At 41.1% G+C, this 21,524-nt stretch overlaps 1 protein-coding gene across 1 annotated transcript; it reads left to right on the forward strand.

The window, feature by feature from the left end:
• Nucleotides 1-293: 293 nt before the first annotated feature.
• On the forward strand, nt 294-20,317 carry LOC106896737 (dnaJ homolog subfamily C member 13-like; the record flags this gene model as incomplete). The annotated part of the gene is made up of 24 exons (XM_014956935.1): nt 294-495; nt 1,263-1,378; nt 2,240-2,318; nt 2,936-3,071; nt 3,771-3,955; nt 4,524-4,598; nt 4,799-4,918; nt 5,858-6,037; nt 6,813-6,980; nt 7,598-7,711; nt 8,038-8,154; nt 8,712-8,889; nt 9,654-9,745; nt 10,097-10,196; nt 10,776-10,850; nt 11,005-11,117; nt 11,525-11,694; nt 12,073-12,115; nt 13,039-13,212; nt 14,226-14,405; nt 14,660-14,800; nt 15,279-15,422; nt 16,206-16,305; nt 19,450-20,317. Coding segments are annotated over 24 exons (3,100 nt in total), but the record flags the coding sequence as incomplete, so codon positions are not given.
• Nucleotides 20,318-21,524: the final 1,207 nt, after the last annotated feature.

Genomic DNA, 21,524 nt, shown 5'->3' on the forward strand with positions numbered 1-21,524 from the left:
TAGCTTTATAACAGATCAGGATTAAATCCTATTCTGAATCCCTTCTGATGTGGGAAACTAAGGAAAATCTTTTCAGAAGAAATCATAGAACACACTTGTACACTCGCTGAGGATTGAGGACTCCTTGGCAAGTGTTAAACCAAACTTTATAACCTGAATCCTATTCTGAATCCCTTCTGACGTGTGGGAAACTAAGGAAAATCTTTTCAGAAGAAATCATTGAATACACTTGTACACTCACTGAGGATTGAGGACTCCTTGGCAAGTGTTAAACCAAACTTTATAACTTTTAGGCGCCTTATGATAGAGAAGATTGCTGCTCACCTTGCTGACTTCACCCCTCGTCTTCAAAGCAATACAAGAGCGCTCTACCAATACTGTCCTATCCCGGTTATCAACTATCCACAACTGGAAAATGAGCTGTTCTGTAATATTTATTACCTCAAGCACCTTTGTGATACACTCAGATTTCCAGACTGGCCAATTAAAGATCCAGTAAGTAAAAAGTATTTTAGGATTCATTTAGTTCTTGACCTTTCGTAGTTCTAAAAGTGGGATTTGTAACAAGAAGTAAAGAAATCAAATGCTAGGTTTCTTGCAAGTAACTGATTGGTCCTGACTTCCAGTTTGCAAGCAAATGTGTTAAACAGTTCTTTATCTTGAAGCAGAATAGCCTTCATGCCGTATAGCAACCATGTAAAGTATATCCTCCTTGTGGTGACTACTAAAAAAAGCAAAATAAAGCATCTGAGAAACTTCAGATAGTGTTTCAATGAACCTCAAGTGATGAGGGGTTAGAGGGTGGTGCTGTCATCACTTCTGAGTTCTTATCTGTACACACTGAACAAGGAGCTGAGCTAATGTGGTGTAAATACATTAGCTGAATTGGTGAGATCTTTGTGGTACAAACCTGTGGTCTACATCTAAGAAGCTTTACTTATTCGTGCAGCTTTGTTGCAGTTTTTGTAGTATCAAGATGTGAGTCACAGATCATTTAAGCGATTCTTCCTCTTCTACTGTGACTCTCACATAGACATCTTAAGGTGCTCTTACCTTGAACAAAATATAGCACTGCAGTGAAGCGGTCTGAATCGATTCCTGACCGGAGAGGGAACCGTAATTACTAAAGGCAAAAGGACTAGGTCTTTGAACTTTGACTGATGGATGATAAGGATTCATTAACAAAGCAGCACTTTATTTAAAAAAGATGGCATGTACTGGTGTCAGCATAAATGAAATGCTAATAAATTGTTATTTTTTAGGTTAAACTGCTGAAAGATACGCTAGAAGCTTGGAAGAAGGAGGTAGAAAAGAAGCCACCTACCATGTCAATAGATGATGCTTATGAAGTCCTTAACCTTCCCAAAGGGCAAGGCCAGTAAGTTGTTTTCGTTATTTAGAGATGTATAACTACATTTACATGAACTCTGTGCCCCGAAGAAACTGCAGTTTCCTATCTCACTTCTCGCAACCGATCAGCGGTACCAGTTTCGTTATGTCTAGCACCTACTTGTTTCACAGTGGAAGACTGCTTTTTCTAAAAAAAAAATGAAGCTTGGAAATTTAACTTGGTGTTAAAGAGAATAATTGCAAAGTGTTCAGATAAACTGAAACTGGCGGGGGGGGAGGGGAGGAAATGCTTTAAGCTCTGCTTCAGAGCATTTACTTGGCTGTTTTACAGGCCAAGCATTACTGAACCACAGTGAGCAAAAATATTGGCGGAAGTCGAATATGCTCAAAGTGGAACTTTGTCTAATCATCCTTCTTCCCTCTGCCAAATACTATCCTCTTTCTCCGTGACAATATCATTAGGATTTATCATCTCCTGTCTTGCCACAGGTTTCTGACTTTAGGCCTCTCGAAGAGAACCGTTAGCACTTGTGTATCTAGCCTTCAAGAACAGTGCACTTATTACAAATCATGAACTACTAACTTTTACCACTTCTAAGTCCATTTACGCTCTTAATTTAGAAGATTCAGGGACTTTGAGCACCTTCGGGTTAGTATATTCAGTACAAGTGATACTAAAGTATTTTCTATTCCTGAAATTTCTTTCTATTCTATGGCCATGTGATTATCCCCATTCAGTGTCAGCTGATAAAGCAAAATTCTCAAATTGAAATATGGGAGCTTTGAGTTTCACTTAATTGCAGTTACTATTCCTACTGTTGTCAGAATCCAGGCTTGCTTTTCTGGTTTTACAGTGTTACTCAATGTAATGAGTCTTGTTTTCTCATAGGCATGAGGAAAGCAAGATCAGGAAAGCTTATTTCAGGCTGGCACAAAAATACCACCCAGACAAGAATCCGGAAGGCAGGGTACGTACAACACAGATTTACACTGTTAATAAAGTGGGGAGAAATTCAGCTATTATGTGTATTAAGAGTTCTGAAATGCCCATGTAAATTTTCTTTCTCCCTTTTAAAAGCTATGCCCTAGATGAATACTAGAATACAGATTAACACTACAGATGAGTAATTTAACTGATGTCAATCAAGGAATATTAGGATTACTACAGTGAACTGATGTAATCGGGTCAGACCCACATCTCAGAACGTGTCTGGTTTAAAGAGTTGCATAGGATCTAAATAAGCAAATTGCTTAGATATTTGCTAAATAAGCAAAGACAGACTGCATTCTCTGCCCATTCTTACAATCAACTAAACTGTACTTAATACTTTGGTCTTATTGGAATTGACTTAGTTTTAGTCCCTTGCCCGTGGCAAAGTTTAAGAGACAGAAGAAAACTGATCTGTGAACCAGTGTTCTTAAGGTTATTTGCAGTGTTTTCTGAAACGTAATAAGTCAACAAAACTAGTCTTATGGCCAATAACCTGGAATGCTTTATTTTACCTGCATCTAAACTGGTGCTGCAGGCTTGTAGCAATTTAGGGGCTTCTTACTGACTCTTGAGACTGTTCCTCTTTATTTGCAGGATATGTTTGAAAAAGTTAATAAAGCATATGAGTTCCTATGCACAAAGTCTGCCAAGGTGATAGATGGGCCAGATCCAGAAAACATAATTTTGATCTTGAAAACTCAAAGCATCCTCTTCAACAGGCATAAGGAAGGTAAGCATGCTGTCTGTCTCCCTATCATGTTTCATGTTCATTTCTGACCAGTCAGTTTTAATCCCCTCTGTTCTTTTCTGTTGGTCTGGTTTCTGGCTTGCCACAGCATTATGTAGCTATGGTAAAGGGCTTCAAAATAGAACTCTTTTTTTTTTTTCATAAAATAAATTAATCTGCAGTAAAACTTAATTCAAAAAAGCTTGAATAGCTTTTTGAAATTCTCTGCTCCAATACTAATCAGTTTGAATATTCCTTCATATATAACTTAAATCTACAATTCTGTCTATGCAGAAAACTCCTCGGTAGTATTCAGTCACCCCGATAGCACATCCTGACTATAAATGAGATTACACTTACGTGGCTATTTAAAAATGAGAGAGTCTTGCAGAAATAGTGACTAGTGTTAGTGTCCTCTGGTGAGTGTGCTGCAGTGCTGCCTCTTTCACAGCCCAGCTGCCAGGCAGGGACTGTGGCTAGAGCCAAGGGTCAGGGTGCTCCAGTTACCCCTCCTTCACAGCTGAGCTGGGTGACAAGGAGCCAGGTTGTGTGGACTGCTCAGTCTCGCTCCAGTATTGAGGTGTTGGTTTTGGCTGACTCCTAGTTCTTATTTCTCTGATGTATTTTCCACTCATAATTATGTTGTGGTTTAAATTGCTTAGACTCTGCATATATGTAAACTTTTACTTTTTTCTCTTTCAGAGTTGAAACCTTACAAATATGCAGGCTATCCTATGCTGATAAAGACTATTACCATTGAAACTTCGGATGATCTCTTGTTTTCCAAAGAATCTCCTCTCTTGCCTGCTGCTACAGAACTTGCTTTCCATACTGTCAATTGTTCAGCATTAAATGCAGAAGAACTGCGAAGAGAAAATGGAATTGAGGTAAATAGAAATAAACTTACTGAAATGAATTTTTTTTAGACTTAACTCTTCCACAGCTAAAAATCCTAGACCCTCAGTGCATAAGACATCAGGTATGCTTGAGAATGACTTTTGATCTTGTTGAGACGTGTCCTTTCTTACTGCCTCTGTTCTGGATGCAGTAGAAGAAGCTTCTTGCAGAGTATTACCCCTTTCTGGACCTAGGCTTGTCTGTTGAACAGTGGATAAGCAAACCACGTCTGATGTTTCTCTACTTCTTTACAAAACTCTGTATTTTCTATGTGAAAGAATAGATAAATGTGAACAAATCACTTGAGCAGAAGGGCTTTTCAGAGCACCTATTAGTTCACGTGTGAGAATGCTCTCAACTCTGAAGCACCAAAGGCTAGTACCAGCACTTGCAAGGAGTTTTGTCCCTATAAACCATTTAAGCAAGCAGCAGACTTTGTCAAATGTTTCCCTTCAGCCATTAAATGAGGGTTTACTAGATAGTGTTTTATTTCTGCCAGCCTGTATCAGTTTTTGTTGTGACTTGTGACTGAACTTACGCATCATCCCATCCTCACAGGTGTTGCAAGAAGCGTTTAATCGCTGCGTAGCAGTCCTGACTCGTTCTAGTAAACCAGATGATATGTCTGTGCAGGTGAGTTGCAGCAACCTTAACTGACTGAATCAGTTTACCAGAACATAATATATGTTACAGTATATCTATTATATGATTATAAATATAAGTGTGTGTACATAGAACATAAAATACTGATGTAGTGTTAACTATCTTAAAAAATAAGTTGTAAACATGCATTTTCCCTTCACCTGGAATCAAAGAAAACCTGTTTTTTATAGGTATGTGGATATATTAGTAAGTGTTACAGCGTAGCAGCTCAATTTGAGGAATGCAGAGAGAAGATTACAGAAATGCCTAACATCATTAAGGACCTCTGTAGACTACTGTATTATGGCAAGGTAAGAGCGCCTTTCCTTTGCCTAAATGGGTATTTAACTGTTAATGTTTAGGGGAATGTTCTGTTTTTAAGGGAGGTAGGACAATTGCAGAGACTGATCAGATGCTTCTGTAAGATCCCAGCTAGTCCTTATGGGATACAGAACTCTACTGTCTTGTTTTCCACTAAATGGATTAAAATACAAGTGTTGAGCTTAAAATGCAATCACTACAAAGATTTGGCTACTTTTGCCTCTTAACTGACATGTTTAGCTGATTGGTGTGATGTACTAAATCAGCAGATAGAAGTCCTGGAGCTAGATCTTAGACAAGCAGATAGACTCCTAAATCAGCACAAACTCTGGGAGCAGTATTCAAGAAGTTTTGTTGCTATTTAGAAACTTAGAACTTACCTCATGTTATATCATTGCTGAACTTTGAATCCAGCACAGAAAGCTTGTCTTGAGCTTTTCATATGGGGCATGTGAAAACAGAAGGCTCTAAAACCAGACGATAATAATATACTGTAGATGGTTGTGTGTTCTTAAATCTCTGCAGAACGCAGGTCTTGCCATAGAATACTCACCTGGGAGTCTCTGCTGCTTTCTTGAGTTGTTTTTCCACCAGTTCATCAATGCTTCTTTCTAACCAAATAAAATAACTATTTTATAATAACTTTTAATAAAAGAATATTACTACATTTTAGTTACTTTATAATAAATTTTAATAAATCTTAAATAACTTCTTGTCCTTTGAAGGGTGTGGCCTAATTCGATTCTAATTAGCCATGTTTTTTGTCTACCAGACACTTAACTTGTTATGTCTACTTCAGTTTTCATCTCTGTGCTGCTTAAATGGTACTCTGGAGTTAGCAAATTTTGGCTTTAAGCCTTTGTTTGGTAAGGAAGCCAGATGGCTTTCTGTGGTCACAAGTACTAAAGCAATTTTTTTTCCTCCTTCAGAACATACCACGAGTAGCTTCTTTGGGAGTAGAGTGTGTTAGCTCCTTTGCCTTAGATTACTGGCTCCAAACACACTTGTTCCAAGCTGGAGTTCTCTGGTACTTGCTGGGTTACCTTTTCAACTATGACTATACGCTAGAAGAGAGTGGAATTCAGAAGAGTGAAGATTCAAATCACCAGGTACTGTTAACGAGGTGCACGCTTCCAGACACCAATGGTTGGTGCTTGCCATCTCTTATTAACAACATTAAGTGTATTCAAATACTTGGTAGAGTCATTGAATTACACGAACAATGATGTTAACAGAGCAGTTTTGGAAGGGGGTTTTGGTGTAGCAGTGCAAATGCTGTTGTTTGAGTTTGGGGTTGGTTGGTGTGTTTGTTTTTTTTAAGAGTAGCTCATGTTTTGAGTTCAAATGTTAAAGCTGCAGTTTCTAATAGACTTAATGCAAGAGATTTTTATGCACAGTGAACAGTAGAAAACTTGTGCTGTCAGAAGAAAAAGCTCTTTTCTCTTAAGGCTGAACCGAAGGGGTTGTCTAGTGATACCATGACCTTATCTGAAATGCCCAGGGCTATATTGTTCCCGTTGCCCCACAGCTGTGTAAGTGACTTCACACTTCCATTTCCTTAAATGGGGATGCTCTTAAGTGTGGCACTTCCTCAGCTGCTGAGCTTTGAACAGTCTGTTGTGGTTATTAACTCCTGTATTGCTGTCATAAAAAAAGGCTTATTTATGGTGATATTTGATGGTGCCAGCAGGAATTGTTGTCTGGTCAGAAGCTATTACACTGAAGAGCTTCTGTGCTTTCAGCTCATCTTGGTGCCCTAGTTTTTCCTACTTATTAGTACTCCTGTCTAACTGCATTTATTAAGTCCACAACACAGTGATCATATTGAGCTTAATGTTTCTTCAGTGAGCTCTAGCTTTTTTATAACTGCGCTTGATTTTTCAGGAGGTAGCAAATAGCCTTGCTAAGCTCAGTCTCCTGGCCTTGAGTCGCCTTGGAGGGTATCTCTCCGAAGAACAAGCTACACCTGAAAACCCAACGATCAGGAAAAGCTTGGCTGGAATGTTGACACCCTACATTGCAAGGAAACTTGCCGTGGTCAGTCCTACTGAGGTGAGCATCTGTTGGCCAAAAGTTTATCTAGTGATTTATGAAAGGAGTACTTGGTCACTTCTGAAACGCTGAACTCTCTTTGACCAACCTGATGCAGAGAACAGCAGTGTGATATTTATTTTTTCTTTGCAGTTGGAGTAACTGCAAGGAAAACAAACTGATTTAGCCTCAGGCACTATGGACAGGAACAGTACCCTGTACAGTAATATTTGCAAAACAATTATGAGAGCAAAGAAGTTAATTGTTGAAGGTTTAAGGTTATAATGATGACAGAGAGCAACGGCTTAACTTCTCCCTTTAAAAGTGGTACCAAAGAAGTTATCTGCAAAGCGATACTGCAGACAGTTGCTGCTCAGTGTCAAAAATAAAAGGAGAATCTGGAGCAAACAGGGCTTGAAGTAAAGAAAAACTGAAATATATACTGTACTGTCCCAAATAACTTACACATACTGTTTTTTCCAGTATGTCGGAAACTTGACACTTTAAACTTGCTTATAAAATTGGTCTAGTTGTTCATGAGACTAGATTAACTATAGCATGAAACACACTGATTACTGTGCATAATGATCCAGAACTGCTGTAAACTTGTTACATCATGCAAATTACTTATCCCTTAGACTCTGAAGATGCTTAACAGTAACACAGAGAACCCCTACTTGATCTGGAACAATGGGACGAGAGCTGAATTACTTGAGTTTTTGGAATCTCAACAAGAAAGCATGATTAAGAGAGTAAGATACTCATTACTTTAAATTCCACAATTTTTTTTTTTTAAACTCCCACATTTTGGTATATCCACTTATTAATGCAGTGGTGTAGTTAATACAAGTATCCATTGTTGTCTACTCCTAAGTCACTTCCTCCATTCCATAGTCTTAAAAAGAAAACAAAAAAACCTAAGTCTCCAGCGAGACTTGGACAGGCTGGAGGGCTGGGCAAAGAAGAACCTCTTTTAAGTTTTCTGTTCAAGTATTGTCTATTTTATTATTGGGTTATAGCTTTACACATTCTACAAGATGATTTTCTGTCTGAGTTTATGCTGCTTTTCTGCTTAAAGGGTGATTGTGACAAGAGCTATGGATCTGACTTTGCCTTCAGTGACCATGCAAAAGAACTTATTGTGGGAGAGATTTTTGTTAGAGTCTACAATGAGGTCCCTACCTTCCAGCTAGAGGTAAGATGGAGCTGAAACCTTCCTGTTGAAACTGGCATTTGGAACGTTGCTTCTTCCTCTTTATCTGTCACTGCAAACAGAATGGAGAAAATACAAAATCTTATGGAAATTTCCATCAATGACCAGCATGTTATGGGATATCTCTGTTGGAGCAGAACAAATGTAAAAGAACAAGGAGTTTGTCATAAGATATGCTGCTTCGGGTGACTTAATGCTTTTTCTCTACAAGCTTGTGCTTCAGATAGTCAGGTTGACTCAGTAATTCCAGCAGGTAGCAATTCCTCCTTGTGGCATTGCTGTCCATCTGTATATATGGACAAACGTATACCTTAAGAGTGCTGTTGAAGTAGTGGTAGCATTTTAATGTTATGTTTAGATGTAAAGAAGGTTAATGTGCTCCAGATGGTACAGTGATCCTAGTAGAACAGTATTTCTTGTCTCCCTGTTTGGAAGAAAGGGATATGTGGAATGTAGGAAAAGTTATCTGGATATGCCTTCTTCTGGTGTGAATACTGTTGCATCACACAACTGAAAATGTTCTCATCTCTAATTTAAAGCTTCCCAAAGCATTTGCTGCAAGCCTCTTGGATTACATAGGCTCCCAAGCACAGTACCTCCACACGCTAATGGCCATAACGCAGACTGGGAAAGTAGAGTCCAATCAACACGGAGACCGGTTACGGAGAGTTGAAATGGCCCTGGAGGCTCTGAGAAATGTGATAAAACACAACCCAGGTAGGCTTAAAACTGAACTTTCCTGATAGGCTTTCTTCTGGAAAACCCTAAAAAACGCAGACCTCTAATCTTTATCTTCCATTGAGAAGGAAGCTTGTTTTGCTGGCTGGTAGACTTCAGCATCGGTGATAAGCCATATAGACTTGCACTTTTTTTTTTCTGGAGAACGTTATCAGTAGATGTGTTAAAGTTTTGTGTGAAATCTAAGCCTCATCTAGTTTCTTCTCTGGAATATTGGGTGTTAACTGTAATTTTAGCCTGCTGTTGTCAGGAAGACTTAAATCTCTTGTGTGAAATTTTCTGTAATCCTTCAAAGGATCTTTAGCTGATTTTTAAACTTCCTTGCATCAAAGGAGGAAAAAAACCAAACCAACCTTGAGCTGATTACTGCATACTAGTAAACACCTAAAAACACGTCAGTGCAGGAGGAGATGTTCTTGAGAGTGAGTACCTAATACCAGCAAAGATTTGAGCAGTTACCAATGTACAGACTGGAAAAGCCTGAGATGTGCAATTATGACCTTCCCTAGTTATTTTATGTTAGTTGTAAAAGCAATTCCTCGTAGAGGGGGGAAGTATCCTCTCTTTTTGAAATGCTGTTGATCTGAGGCTTTGTGGAAGCTAGATTAATAGACAGGACTTCATCATTTTTTATAGTTCTGTATAATTTAACACCTGTCTGTATTGTGAAGTGCAGACTTGGGATGGCCTTCTGTGAATGCGTAGGCTAACAAGAGGAAAGTAACTTATTTGGTCTCTTGCAGGTTCTGAGTGTGAATGCATAGGTCACTTTAAGTTGATATTCTCCCTTCTGCGTGTTCATGGAGCTGGCCTGGTGCAGCAGTTGGCTCTGGAGGTAAAAAAAAATAAATAAAACCCCCAAACAAAACAAACCCCAAACCACACCCTGTCTGGATGCTTTACACAATCAGTATAAACAAATCTGATGGTGTAACTGTTGGAGTAGCACCTAAAAAGTATCGAGATTGGGGGTCCAAGTGTCAGTTCCTCCTTGCAGGAACAAGTGATGGCTTCTTGCCTGTGTCCTTGGCTCCCTTCTTCCCTGAGGTGACAAGACAAGGAGTGAACATTGTGAATAGTCACTTTGTTGGCCAGTAAGGTGACTGACTTCGTCATACACTGCATTTTCTTGATAAAATCTTTAACAGCTGGAATATAACCAAGTGTTGTTTCTGATCTTTTACAGGTAGTGAACATAGTAACAAGTAACCAAGAATGTGTTAACAACATTGCGGAGGCAATGGTTCTCGCTAACTTACTGGCACTTCTGCATTCCTTACCTTCAAGTATGTACTGTATCAATCTTAGCCTTGCAAAGCAAAGGGTTGCCAACTTGGAAATTAATCCAGGTGGCTGAGCTTATTGCTGAGTTTTAGGTTAAAACAGCATTTCGGTGCAGATTATTATGTTCTGTGTAACCTGTCTGTTGTCTTAAATGTGTGAGCTGAAAGGTATGAATTTCAGGCGTTTGAACTGTGTAGTGTTTCATGGAGTAATTCTTCTAGGGAATGTAGGTAGTAAGCATCCGACTCAGAAGTTATGCTGCACTGGAATGTAGGATTGATTTGACATTCCTTAACTAACTGAACTTAGCCAGAAATCCCTGAGCTTGCAATTGTCACAAGCTTCATCGCAGTCTTGATACAGCTTTCTGTTGAGATCAGTTTAGTTCATCTTTGATTAGTTGATAGTCTGGATGGCACAGAGTTCTCAATACTTCTTGTTTTGACAGGTCGGCAACTTGTCCTTGATCACAAGCTTCATTGCAGTCTTGATACAGCTTTCTGTTGAGATCACTTTAGTTCATCTTTGATTAGTTAATAGTCTGGATGGCACAGAGTTCTCAATACTTCTTGTTTTGACAGGTCGGCAACTTGTCCTTGAAACTTTGTATGCTTTGACATCCAGCACAAAAATAATTAAAGAGGCCATGGCAAAAGGTACAGTACTGTATTGAAAGGAAATGGTTCTGCAACACTAAATACAGTGGCCAAATCTTAACTCTTCCCTTTAGAACAATCAATGTGGAATTAGTGAAGTCATACTACTTGTGACCAGAAAAAAATGTGAATGTTTTCCTGTCTCTTTGTACAGGTGCTTTAATCTACTTACTAGATATGTTTTGCAACTCAACTCATCCGCAGGTCCGAGCCCAAACTGCAGAGCTCTTTGCCAAAATGACTGCAGATAAGCTGGTGGGTCCAAAGGTAAGAATCTTAACAGCTCTTGTTGGTACTCTTATCTTCATATCACCTGCCTCTTTCTAAAGATGGAACAAAAAAAACCTCCTCCTGTGACTGAAATATTCACATGAAGAGCAATCTGACTCTTTCAAAATAGTTAACTTTTAATCTGAGAGCAGACTTCTAGAAGCAGTTGTGTTTATTATAGCTACTATAAGCAGTTTGGTTTCAATTTGGAATGACTTTAACATTAGATACCTAGATTCTTATTGGCTATTGCTATTTGAAATGATAGCACTATTTCATCTTATAGTAGTGTTCTAGCAGTGGACATTATAGCACTACAAATAATTTGGCTTCTTGGATTTCTCTGCTTTTCTGTCAGTTTGACTTATGGTATCCTAAATGTCAATTGTGTTCATCCTTTTTAGGTTAGAATTACACTAATGAAATTTTTACCTGGAGTCTTCATGGATGCCATGAGAGACAACCCGGAAGCTGCTGTTCATATCTTTGAGGGAACTCATGAGAATCCTGAGTTAATTTGGAACGACAACTCCAGGGAGAGAGTATCGACGACAGTTCGAGAAATGATGCTTGAGTATGTGGAGAGCCACTGACTAAGTGTTTCCTTAACTGAGATGCTCTCTTAGTGGCAGTAAAGCAGAGCTGCTATAGAAGAACTGTCAGGCAGAGCTCTGCCTGGAAAAAGTAGAATCCTTGTAAGCCAGACTTTAGCAAAAAGCAACTTATTCACTGTTTGTATATTGTGCCTGTAACTCAGTGACACAAGTGCAGTTTGTGCACAATCCAGGTCTTTGATCACCGCTGTAAGACTTGGGAGGGGGTCACAACGAGAAGAAAACTGGGTTTAGAAACTGGAACTACTTCACGATGATAGAGGGAGGCTGAGATGTCAAGTAGGGAAGACGATGACTGCTTCTTTTACTGCTTGCTAAAACTTACTTTCTTTTTAAAGGCACTTTAAACTTCAGAGGGACAACCCTGACACTAACTGGAAGGTAAAAGTATACTCTTTCTGCTTTGAGTGTGTCCCGGGAGACTGTAAGCCAGCTGATAAGATAGGCATGTATGTAACTGCCAGGCTTTGCTCTTAAAGTACCAACAGGAGCTCACTGCTGTGCAAATGTGACTGTTTCAGTGTTGAATTGATGCTTTCATTACTTCTTGTACCTTGAAATCAGACACTTTATTGACAGTGGTTTTGCCAGTAATACTCTGAATTTTCTGATGGTTCAGGTCTTTCTAAAACTTATCAAAAGTCAGCAACAAAGGAGAAGACTGGTTTGCTGGAAAAAGCCCTGTCACTTATTACACAGCTGTAGTAAACTTCCTCTTGATAAATGTTCAGGGGCGTTAGTAAGACTCTAATGTCCAAAATGATTGTCCTGAGCGATTCCATCACATGGGGTCAATCAGGGAGATGTTTGTCTGTAGCCTTCCACGGTGTTTGTGAAGGGCCAGGTGTGACTTCCTCCCAGCAGTGGTCGAGTTGGGCATTAAAACAACTTCTAACCACCTGCAGGACAGCTATTTTGATGCAGGTGTAAGTGGGAAGCTTCCCTAGGTTGAGGGTGAGAAATCTTCCCCTGAAGTGTGCAAGGAAGGAAGGAAAGGGCTGTCTTATCAGCCTTGATGCTGGTACTTCTGTTGAACTAGTGTTTATTTACCAGTAGTGTAACTGCAGACTCAGTTACTTGTGTTCTTTGAAAAAGAATTCCACTGCAGCAGTCCTGCCCTCTCTGTTCTTGCTTCTTACCTCGTGTTTCTTCAAGATGAAGTGTTTGTTGACCTTGCACAGCTCTGTTTTGGAGAATGCAGTTAGTTCAGTGTCCGTTAGCACTCGCAGTCATGATGTCAGAGAAGCAGTTACCCTCCCACAAATACCCTTGCCAATAACTCCTTCTACTTTACAATTCAACAGCTGCCTGAAGACTTTGCTGTGGTGTATGGTGAGGCAGAAGGTGAACTTTCAGTGGGGGGAGTCTTCCTAAGGATTTTTATTGCCCAGCCGGCCTGGGTTCTACGGAAACCAAGAGAATTTCTCATTGCACTGTTGGAAAAGTTTACTGAACTACTGGAGAAAAATAACCCCCATGTAAGCTGATTTTTCTGATTGTGCTCTCTGAATTTGTTCAGCAGTCTAAAGCTATTAGTCTTCTAGTATCTAATTCAAATTCTTGCACTTTCTTCTGAACGTGAATTATTTTATTTTTTGAGGATCTGCTTTCTGAGTCTGTAAAAGCACGTTGATATGTCAAGGCAACTTCTGAATGCGAGTCAGTGCTTTTAAAGTCCCTGAAGCCACAGAAGTAGCTTCAGAAAGTTTTAGAGGCTTATTATTGTGGTAGAGATTGGTGCTTAACAAATGAAGTGTCCTTAATTATTCCATGACTGACCAGCCTAAGAAAATGACACTTGTTGTTGTACACTGCCTTAAAAATTTTCAGCTCTTGAGGCTTTTAGTGTAGTTCTGCAACACCAAGTTCCCACTCTGGTATAAGTTATGTGACAAGGCTGCCACCCAACAACTACTGAAATGCAGTACAACTAACATGTTGCAGTTTGAGAACAATGTTCAAGTTGGCAACTTAATGATGCTACTAAAAACTGAATTTTAAACAGCATTCAGACAGAATGGCTTAGACTTGCAGGGAGGCACCTCACTGGCACACTGAATAAACCAGACATCTTTGTAATAAAGACAGGGTGGCAGTTTGTAGGGGCATGTGCAGAATGCAGCAAGTGTGGTGAGCGCTGCTGCACAGACTGCAGGACTCCTGAAGGCATTCAGGGGCTCAGCCAACACATCCCCCCTGCCAGGCTCCACTGAGCAAGGTAACACGTGGGCTGCTGTGCACGAAGAGCCTGCAGCCACAGCTTTCTTTCTCTAGATACTGGAAATAGAGCTTAGAAACTTTTATGTCATCTGTGTTCATGGAACTAGTAAGTCTGCCACTGTTAGAGCTCATCACACTCTTCTAAACTGCTTGTTTTAACAAACATTAAGGAAATAAATCTCTAACGCAGAGCAAGGGAGAAATGTTACTCTTATGGTGATACAAGGCTTTACTGAGTTAACATTTTCTCTTGGTTTTTGGATTTCCGCAGGGGGAAACTTTAGAAACCGTTACCACAGCAACTGTGTGCCTGTTCAGTGCCCAGCCTCAGCTGGCTGATCAAGTTCCTCCGCTTGGTCATCTCCACAAGATAATCCAAGCCATGAACCACAAGAACAATGCCATTCCGAAAAGTGCCATTCGTGTCATGCACATCCTGTCTGACAATGAGGTATGGAATCACTGAAGTGCTCAAGGGGAAACAAAAAAAAAGCATAAATGGAGTTATTTGTGGTGTTTAGTAGCCTTCCTAGAAGGGCATTATTCTAACTATAAATACTGTGTGCCTGATGAGCAGGGTTTTATAGCTAATTAATGGGGAATTGATATTAAAGACACTGAGAAACTTAAGGTCTTGGCTGACCATGTCTACCATAACCATCTGGCTTAGTGTAAAGTACTCTGCCTGTTTCTGTCTCTCTCTAGCTTTGTGTTCGAGCAATGGCATCCCTGGAGACCATTAGCCCTCTCATGAATGGAATGAAGAAGAGATCAGATATAGTTGGTGTAGCCTGTGAAGCACTTAATCGAATGTTTCAGAAGGAGCAAAATGACTTAGTAGCCCAAGTAAGTAGTACATTCTCAGATTGTAAAAACGTGGTATTTTTACATTTGGTATCCAAACTGTTAATAAGAACCAAGATACTGTTCAATTTAAGCGTCCAGGGGGCTTCCAAGAAGCCATCTAACTCATGTGCTTTTCATGTTGGAGAAGTCACTCCTTTATCCAAAATGCAAACCTGGTCAAGGAAGTTCCTTGAGCATTGATGCTTAATGCACAGGACAGTGAGGGCTTGTGTCTACTGAGAACACCTCACATAGGAATGCCAGTTAATGCAGTGGAGTTTATACCTAGACAGAGCAGAACTGCTGGACACTGTCATTGTTTTCTCTCCTATATATTGATAGAGCTCAGGAAAAACTGACTAGATAAACATACTAATACCTGTTGATACTTTTGGTTCACAGTAATGCTAGTAATGTAAAACATCTGTATGGAACGTCCTAGTCTGTGTTAAGACAACTCATTTGGTTATGTTTGCAGGCTTTGAAAGCAGATTTGGTCCCTTACCTTCTAAAGCTACTTGAAGGTGTTGGTCTTGAGAACCTGGAAAGCCCATCTGCAACAAAAGCTCAGATTGTCAAAACTCTGAAATCCATGTCTCGCAGCCTGCAGTACGGAGAACAGGTACGGACTGACAGGTCCTTAACGGGGCTCTGTATAATTGCAAGATCGAATTCTGAACATCCCTCGTTTCATCTTAGGGCTCTTGTGCATTATTTCACCAAGGTTGTTAACATTGCAGTCACACAAAGTCATCGTGGGCTGGCAGGTCTCCATCTCTTGTGGAGAGTTCACTGGTTCAATGCGTGTGAAAAGCACTAAAGACAAACTCCAAGTGGAGAAATGTTCTATGAGCCAGTAAGGCTTCTACTGCTGACTCTTCAGAACTTCTGATAGAGATGTTTTCCTGGATCAATACTGTTGTAGACAACTGTAGTGGTGTTATGGGTGTATATTCAAGTTGGTAAAATTTTACCCAGTAACCGTGCTAGTTCTTGGTGCCTTTCTCTTCAACCTTGTGTTGAAAACTTTCTCAAAGGGAGGGAAACTTGGGATGGGTCTTTCTTCCACGTTGCCCTTGTCTTGCTAAAGTACAGGAAAAGTCCTGTTCTACCTAAGCTCTAGACCCACAGGAAGTGGCTGCTTGCAGGGATGCTTTTCCATGTCCCCTAACTGGGGAATAAGGGAGAAAGTCAAGCAGCCAAATGACTTTGCTTCATGAGCCTTTCGAATAAGCAAGTTGATACAGTCTCCTTGGAAATGAGTTATCTGTATTGCAGTCTAGACTACAGGCCACGCTCTTTGGGAATCCCTGCAGAACAGTTTGGTTCTAGAAAATGGGTTTGTTCCCCTAGAACATGACAAATGTCACTTGCTCACTGTGTTAAATCTCTCCCAATACTGTAGGTAAATGAAATTCTGACTCGTTCTTCTGTGTGGAGTGCCTTCAAGGATCAGAAACATGACTTGTTCATTTCTGAGACACAAACAGCAGGATACCTCACAGGTTAGCAACCCTTTCCTATTTGTCCTGAATCGCCCTGAGCCATTACTGAATTGTCAGACTTGATTCCCGAGACAGTGTTTATCCTCAGGATGTAGTGCCATCGTGTGGTCTGAACGCTCAATGCTGTAAACATGCAGTAAGTTTTTGAAACACTTGGCAAAAGCCAGACTTTTTGTGGTTGAGGACTTATTTCTCTGGGTAGTCTTTGCTGTACCTGTTTCTAAAGTACCAGAGCAATGGCATCTGGACTCTGGCAAGTCCTGCAAGTAGCCTGTAGTGCTAAAGCAGGGATGTTAATTAGAACTAATGAGTGACAGTAACTTTCAGTGCTTTCTCAGGATCAGTCTGTTTCAGTTCTAGAACAGCTTGTTTTCCAAGGTTGGGGGAGGAGGAGTTATTTCTTCAAAATCACTTAGACTTTGTATTAATTGTCATGTGACTCAGGCTGTTCCGATGCTACAGCTGCACACCCAACGTAAAGCAGCATCAATGTTAAAATCTGGGAGCTTGTGGCCTACACTGGTGCACCCTGGGTGAGTCCCCTGCTGGTGACACCAAGACTGAAATGGCACCCCAGGGGTGTCACCTCAGCCCCACTAGCAGTGTAAAGGAGCAGTTTAGCTGTGCACAGTGCTGTGTGCACACACAAGGTACCAGCTGATGGCAGCCTCCTTGCTGGTGATGGCAGAGCATGGACACCATCCCAGAACAGTTATGTCAAAGCAAATCACATTCTGGTGGCTGCCCCACTCACGTGCAGCACTTCAGAGACAGCTTTAATGGCTGCTTTTTGCTGTATCGCCGTCCACATCTTCACTCTCACAGATTAGTTGCTGTATCTGAAAATATTTCATGTAATGACACTGTAGCAAACTTTGTCTAAAGCAACACAGGACGCAGACTTCTGACCCCGCAATAGCCATCTGCTGAACAATCATTTGCTCTTAAATGTTTAGCCTTCTGGGTAAAGTTTTAACATCCTCTGTGGAAGGCGATATGTGCCACGTGGATGGAACTTCCCATCTAATCCAACGTAGGAACCTTGGTAAAGCTTTTGAGGGTAACTGAATTAATGAGGTATAAATCAGATGGCCATACAGACAGGCAGTTGTTTTTTTTCTGGCAAGATACCAGTGTGTGTTTTGACAAAATGAAGCAAGAGCCTTTCAAGACGGGAATTAGACATTCTAGAAGCAGATGTTTAATATTTTGAGAGTAGGTGTGTTGCAACACTTGTGCTTTAGCTGCAAACAGGAGTTTTCAGTTGATTGCACCGTTTAATGCCACTTTGACAAAGAATACTTGGTACCAAATTTCCTTGTTATATCATAAATACTATAAATTAGAAATATGACGTAAATGCTGCCTGATTGCTGGCTAAGAACTGAAGCTACAGCAGACATGGTAAGGCTGGAGACTGGGGGCAATATCACTATCCAGTTGCCTTAAGGCCTGTGCTGCATTTAAATTGCCTCATGTTTAAGTGCTTGCAAATGTAGACTGAAGGTGCTGTACAAATGCAAAGTATAAATGGAAACCAAACTACAAGCTTTGTTTTTTTAACCTGCCTTATCTTGTATTCTGCCTTATCTCTTGCTTGGAATTGCTTTGCTATTTGCACTTCCCTTGAAACTTCCCTTGCTTATTTCTCTTCCCTCAGGTGTCTCTTCTCCTTCCCTTCTAACTGGCAGCAGTCCCCTTCACCTGAGAAGTGGGCTTTAGATCTGCTCTGCCAGGCAGCTTGCTAACTTCTGTGTAGCTCTCTAAAGCAGGTAGATACCATCTTGCTAAATGCACCCTGCACTCGCTGCATTCCCAGGAGCAGCTGCATGTTGTAAACTGTAATGAGCATTAATGGTGGTCCCAAACTGCACAAGGCTGATTAACTTGCCACCCTCAAGCACACAGCAGCAGAAAACTGTTGAGTTGCCTGACATTGTTGCTGGTATTACAGAGAAACTAAACTTCTGAGGCATGTTAGGAGTCCTCCATAATGGAAAAGGTTAAGGGATGAGAGAATTAATGGAATTTTTGTGCTAGGACATGTAAATGTGGGTCTGTCTCTTGGCAGATGCCACCGATGGGCTGGCAAAGAGAAGTCCCCTTCTGAAGCCAGGCAGGTTGTTGGTTTTTTTTTTTTTTTACCCAAGGCCCTGCTTGCTTTGCTCTCCTGCTCGCAGTGGTAACGTGGGGTTGGGTGCAAGGAGACAAACCGTGCCCTGGTGCCGTGGCTCCAGGCTGTAGAGTGAGAAGGGCAGGTGGGGCACAAAGGGACCTCAGGAGAACTGAGTGAGGATAACTTCAAGGGGTGGGGAGAGTAAAGGACGGGGCAGAACGTGCCATGTTGAGGATTAGCAGTGTAGGCTGAAGGTCTAATACCAAGTTGGTCACTATTGATGCACGGAAATGTAGAGGGTTGGCAGTATTCATTAATCTGAGAAGAATTGCTGTTGAAATGCCTCATGTTGCAATATGAGTTTTTATGGCATTTGTTGAAAGTTTCCATGTGATTAAATTTGAATTCCAGGCTCCGAAGGAGAGGGGCTTTGTCTGCAGGGCAAAACTGACCCCCCCTATAGTAATTGCCTTAGAGATTTATTAATGGTGAGGACTTCTCTGTCTCTGCTGCCGAGCTCGCGTATACCCAGAATGCTGGTACTTTTTCTGAGTGAAGGCACAACAGCAAGCACACAGCAGCTCTGCTTGTCCCTGTGGCGCCCATTGAGTTTCTTTTAAATATCTGGCCAGGAAAACCATTGTGCCACTGAGAGCATAAACGTGGAGGCCAGTAGCAGAACGTGTGCCTGAGCTCGCTTCACTTCAGCAGCAGGTCCTTTCCTTAGCAGAGGAGGGCTGCCCCCTCTTTACTGCCACGTCCATGGTGGTAGGTGAGACGGGTAGTGCTGGGGGTTGGAGTTCTTTTGGAATTTATTTGGCACATCAGAATAAAAAATGCTGTGCGAGTCCAAGAATTGCTAGTGCTCCTAGATTCCAAAGGATCTAAATGAAACCTCTTAAATGTTCTTGTTTAAGGCGTCTGGTTGATTTGATGGATGTATTTAAGTGCTAACAGAGGGAATAAAGCTGTTTGGTTGCTCTTTAGAATCAAAACTAATGGCTGATACTCTGTTTCCTTCCTGCAAGGCCCTGGAGTTGCTGGTTACCTTACTGCAGGGACGACGTCATCTGTAATGCCCAACGTACCGCCCCCCGTAGACAGCGAAGTGGGAGATGTCAGCTAAGGACTGGAGGTTCTTGTCACAGAGACAGAAAGGCAGACTGGCCAGTGACGAGGAACAGCACTTTCCTCCAGCACATTGAAGTGAACTCACTGCCTTTCCAAGTGTTTAATGACAGTGTTATTCCTTTTTCTATGACTGTTTTGGTTTTTTGGGTTTTTTCTTTTTTTAGGAAAAAGTCAGTGATTCTAACTATCACACTGTAACACAAGAAAGCACTCTGTGGATCAGCTCAAATGGGTACACAAGAATTTTTTTTCTTGTTGTACATAAGCACATTTTGTTCCTTTATATTTGTTTACAAGACTGTGAATCAAACTTTCCTAGTTTTTATATTTTGTGAATTAGCATGACTGGAGTTGAGCTACAGTCTAGAGGAATTGGGCTAAAATCACTTTGACCTCACCAACCCTTCCCCAAAAGGGCATCCCTTCTGTTCCCAGTCTGATGTGATCACTCCCATTGAACATGACTTGCAAAGGGTTTGTCCCTGCACCACTTCACTCATGTCCTTAATCATTAACATTATCTTCTTCCTGAGATCAAACAGCATTAGACATTCGTATGTATAACTGGCTTGACCAAATTGACAAAGCTTCAGCAAAAAACCTTAAAGTTGACATGTTATGTAAGAAATTAGTGTAATTGTGAAATGTTCTATACATTATCCAGTATATAAAAACTTTCTATATTGAGTGTACATTATACAGATCATTCATATGTACATAAAATTTTAAAATAAAGGGAATTAAGAGCCTTGTTAATGAGATAAAGGTGGTGTTCTTCTGTAGCTGTTCTTTGAAGGTGTGGGAGATGAGGGTGGTCAGAGACCTGAGTTTGGCTAAATAGGGTTCCTGGGCTTTCCTGCTTGGAAGAACATCTTGTGCAGATTTTGACAGCCTGGAGCAGAACTGCAGAGCCACCGGTGGTGGCACGGTGCCTTGTGTCTGAAATGCATGTCAGCCACTCACTTGCTGACACTCAGCTTCCTAGGAAACAGCCTTGGCAGGAAGCAAGAGGAAACTAAGATGGATGGAAATACCAACAATAATTATTGTTTTTCTCAAGAGAGATGACAATCTTGTTCTTAGGTGTAGTGAATTGATAGAAGGTCAACTTACTTGCAGAAAGCTCTCAGTTTTAGGTGCTTTGGGATGGTACCACCCTGACTTCAGCAGCAGGTTGGTTCACCATTCAGATGAAGGCTTGGCCCTGGGTTCAAGGACAGAACTGGCTCCAGTCTCACCCTTCTCACCCTGGCCACTGAGCCAAAGAGGGCCTCTTCTCCCCAGGCTCCAGCACTGCTAAGGTGGTTTGTTTCCGCATGCAAAACCACCTGAATCCTGAAGCTAATTGTTGATTAACCCCATATAAATTGAAAAGTGATTGTCCTAACTTTATAGGAAGCAGAACTACACACAGCACAGCATGCTGTGATCTGCCCCTATGAATGCTTCGAAGTAACTGATGTTGAAGAGGATTGTTCCAGAAGCAGAGGTGAGGACCTCTGACCTTTGAGACCTTCACAAGGTGTATTGGGAATAATTGGCAGAGCCTGTTGTGGTAGCGGAGGAGGCCACGAACTGTCCTGTGTCAGTCACAAAACTTCAGCTCCTCAGAAGGGAAGGTGCCACCTCTATGCTTAGATATATTTAAGAAAGGGTGGGGGCAGCTGAGACCAGGAGAATGCCCAAAAGGAGACATGGAAGGATGCAAAGGAAGACAAACAGGGTGCCTGTAAGGAAAAACGTGAGGAGATGCACCTGGAGAAACAAAGCAGAGGAGTAAGAAGCAGGGAGCAGGCAAACTGCCACATGCTGCCTCCAGCCTGATGAGAGCATGAGTGTAGCATCAGTGAAAATTAGGGCAGCTGAGAGCAGGAACTGGGAGAAGAGAGGGTTGGATGCAGCTGAAATGAAACTACTGAGTCAAAACTGCTTTGCCTACAATAAAAGGATACAAAGGGCTTTGGCTCAGACA

This window comes from Calidris pugnax, unplaced genomic scaffold (genome assembly GCF_001431845.1).
Source record: "Calidris pugnax isolate Ruff unplaced genomic scaffold, ASM143184v1 scaffold351, whole genome shotgun sequence".
Taxonomy (NCBI): Eukaryota; Metazoa; Chordata; class Aves; order Charadriiformes; family Scolopacidae; genus Calidris; species Calidris pugnax.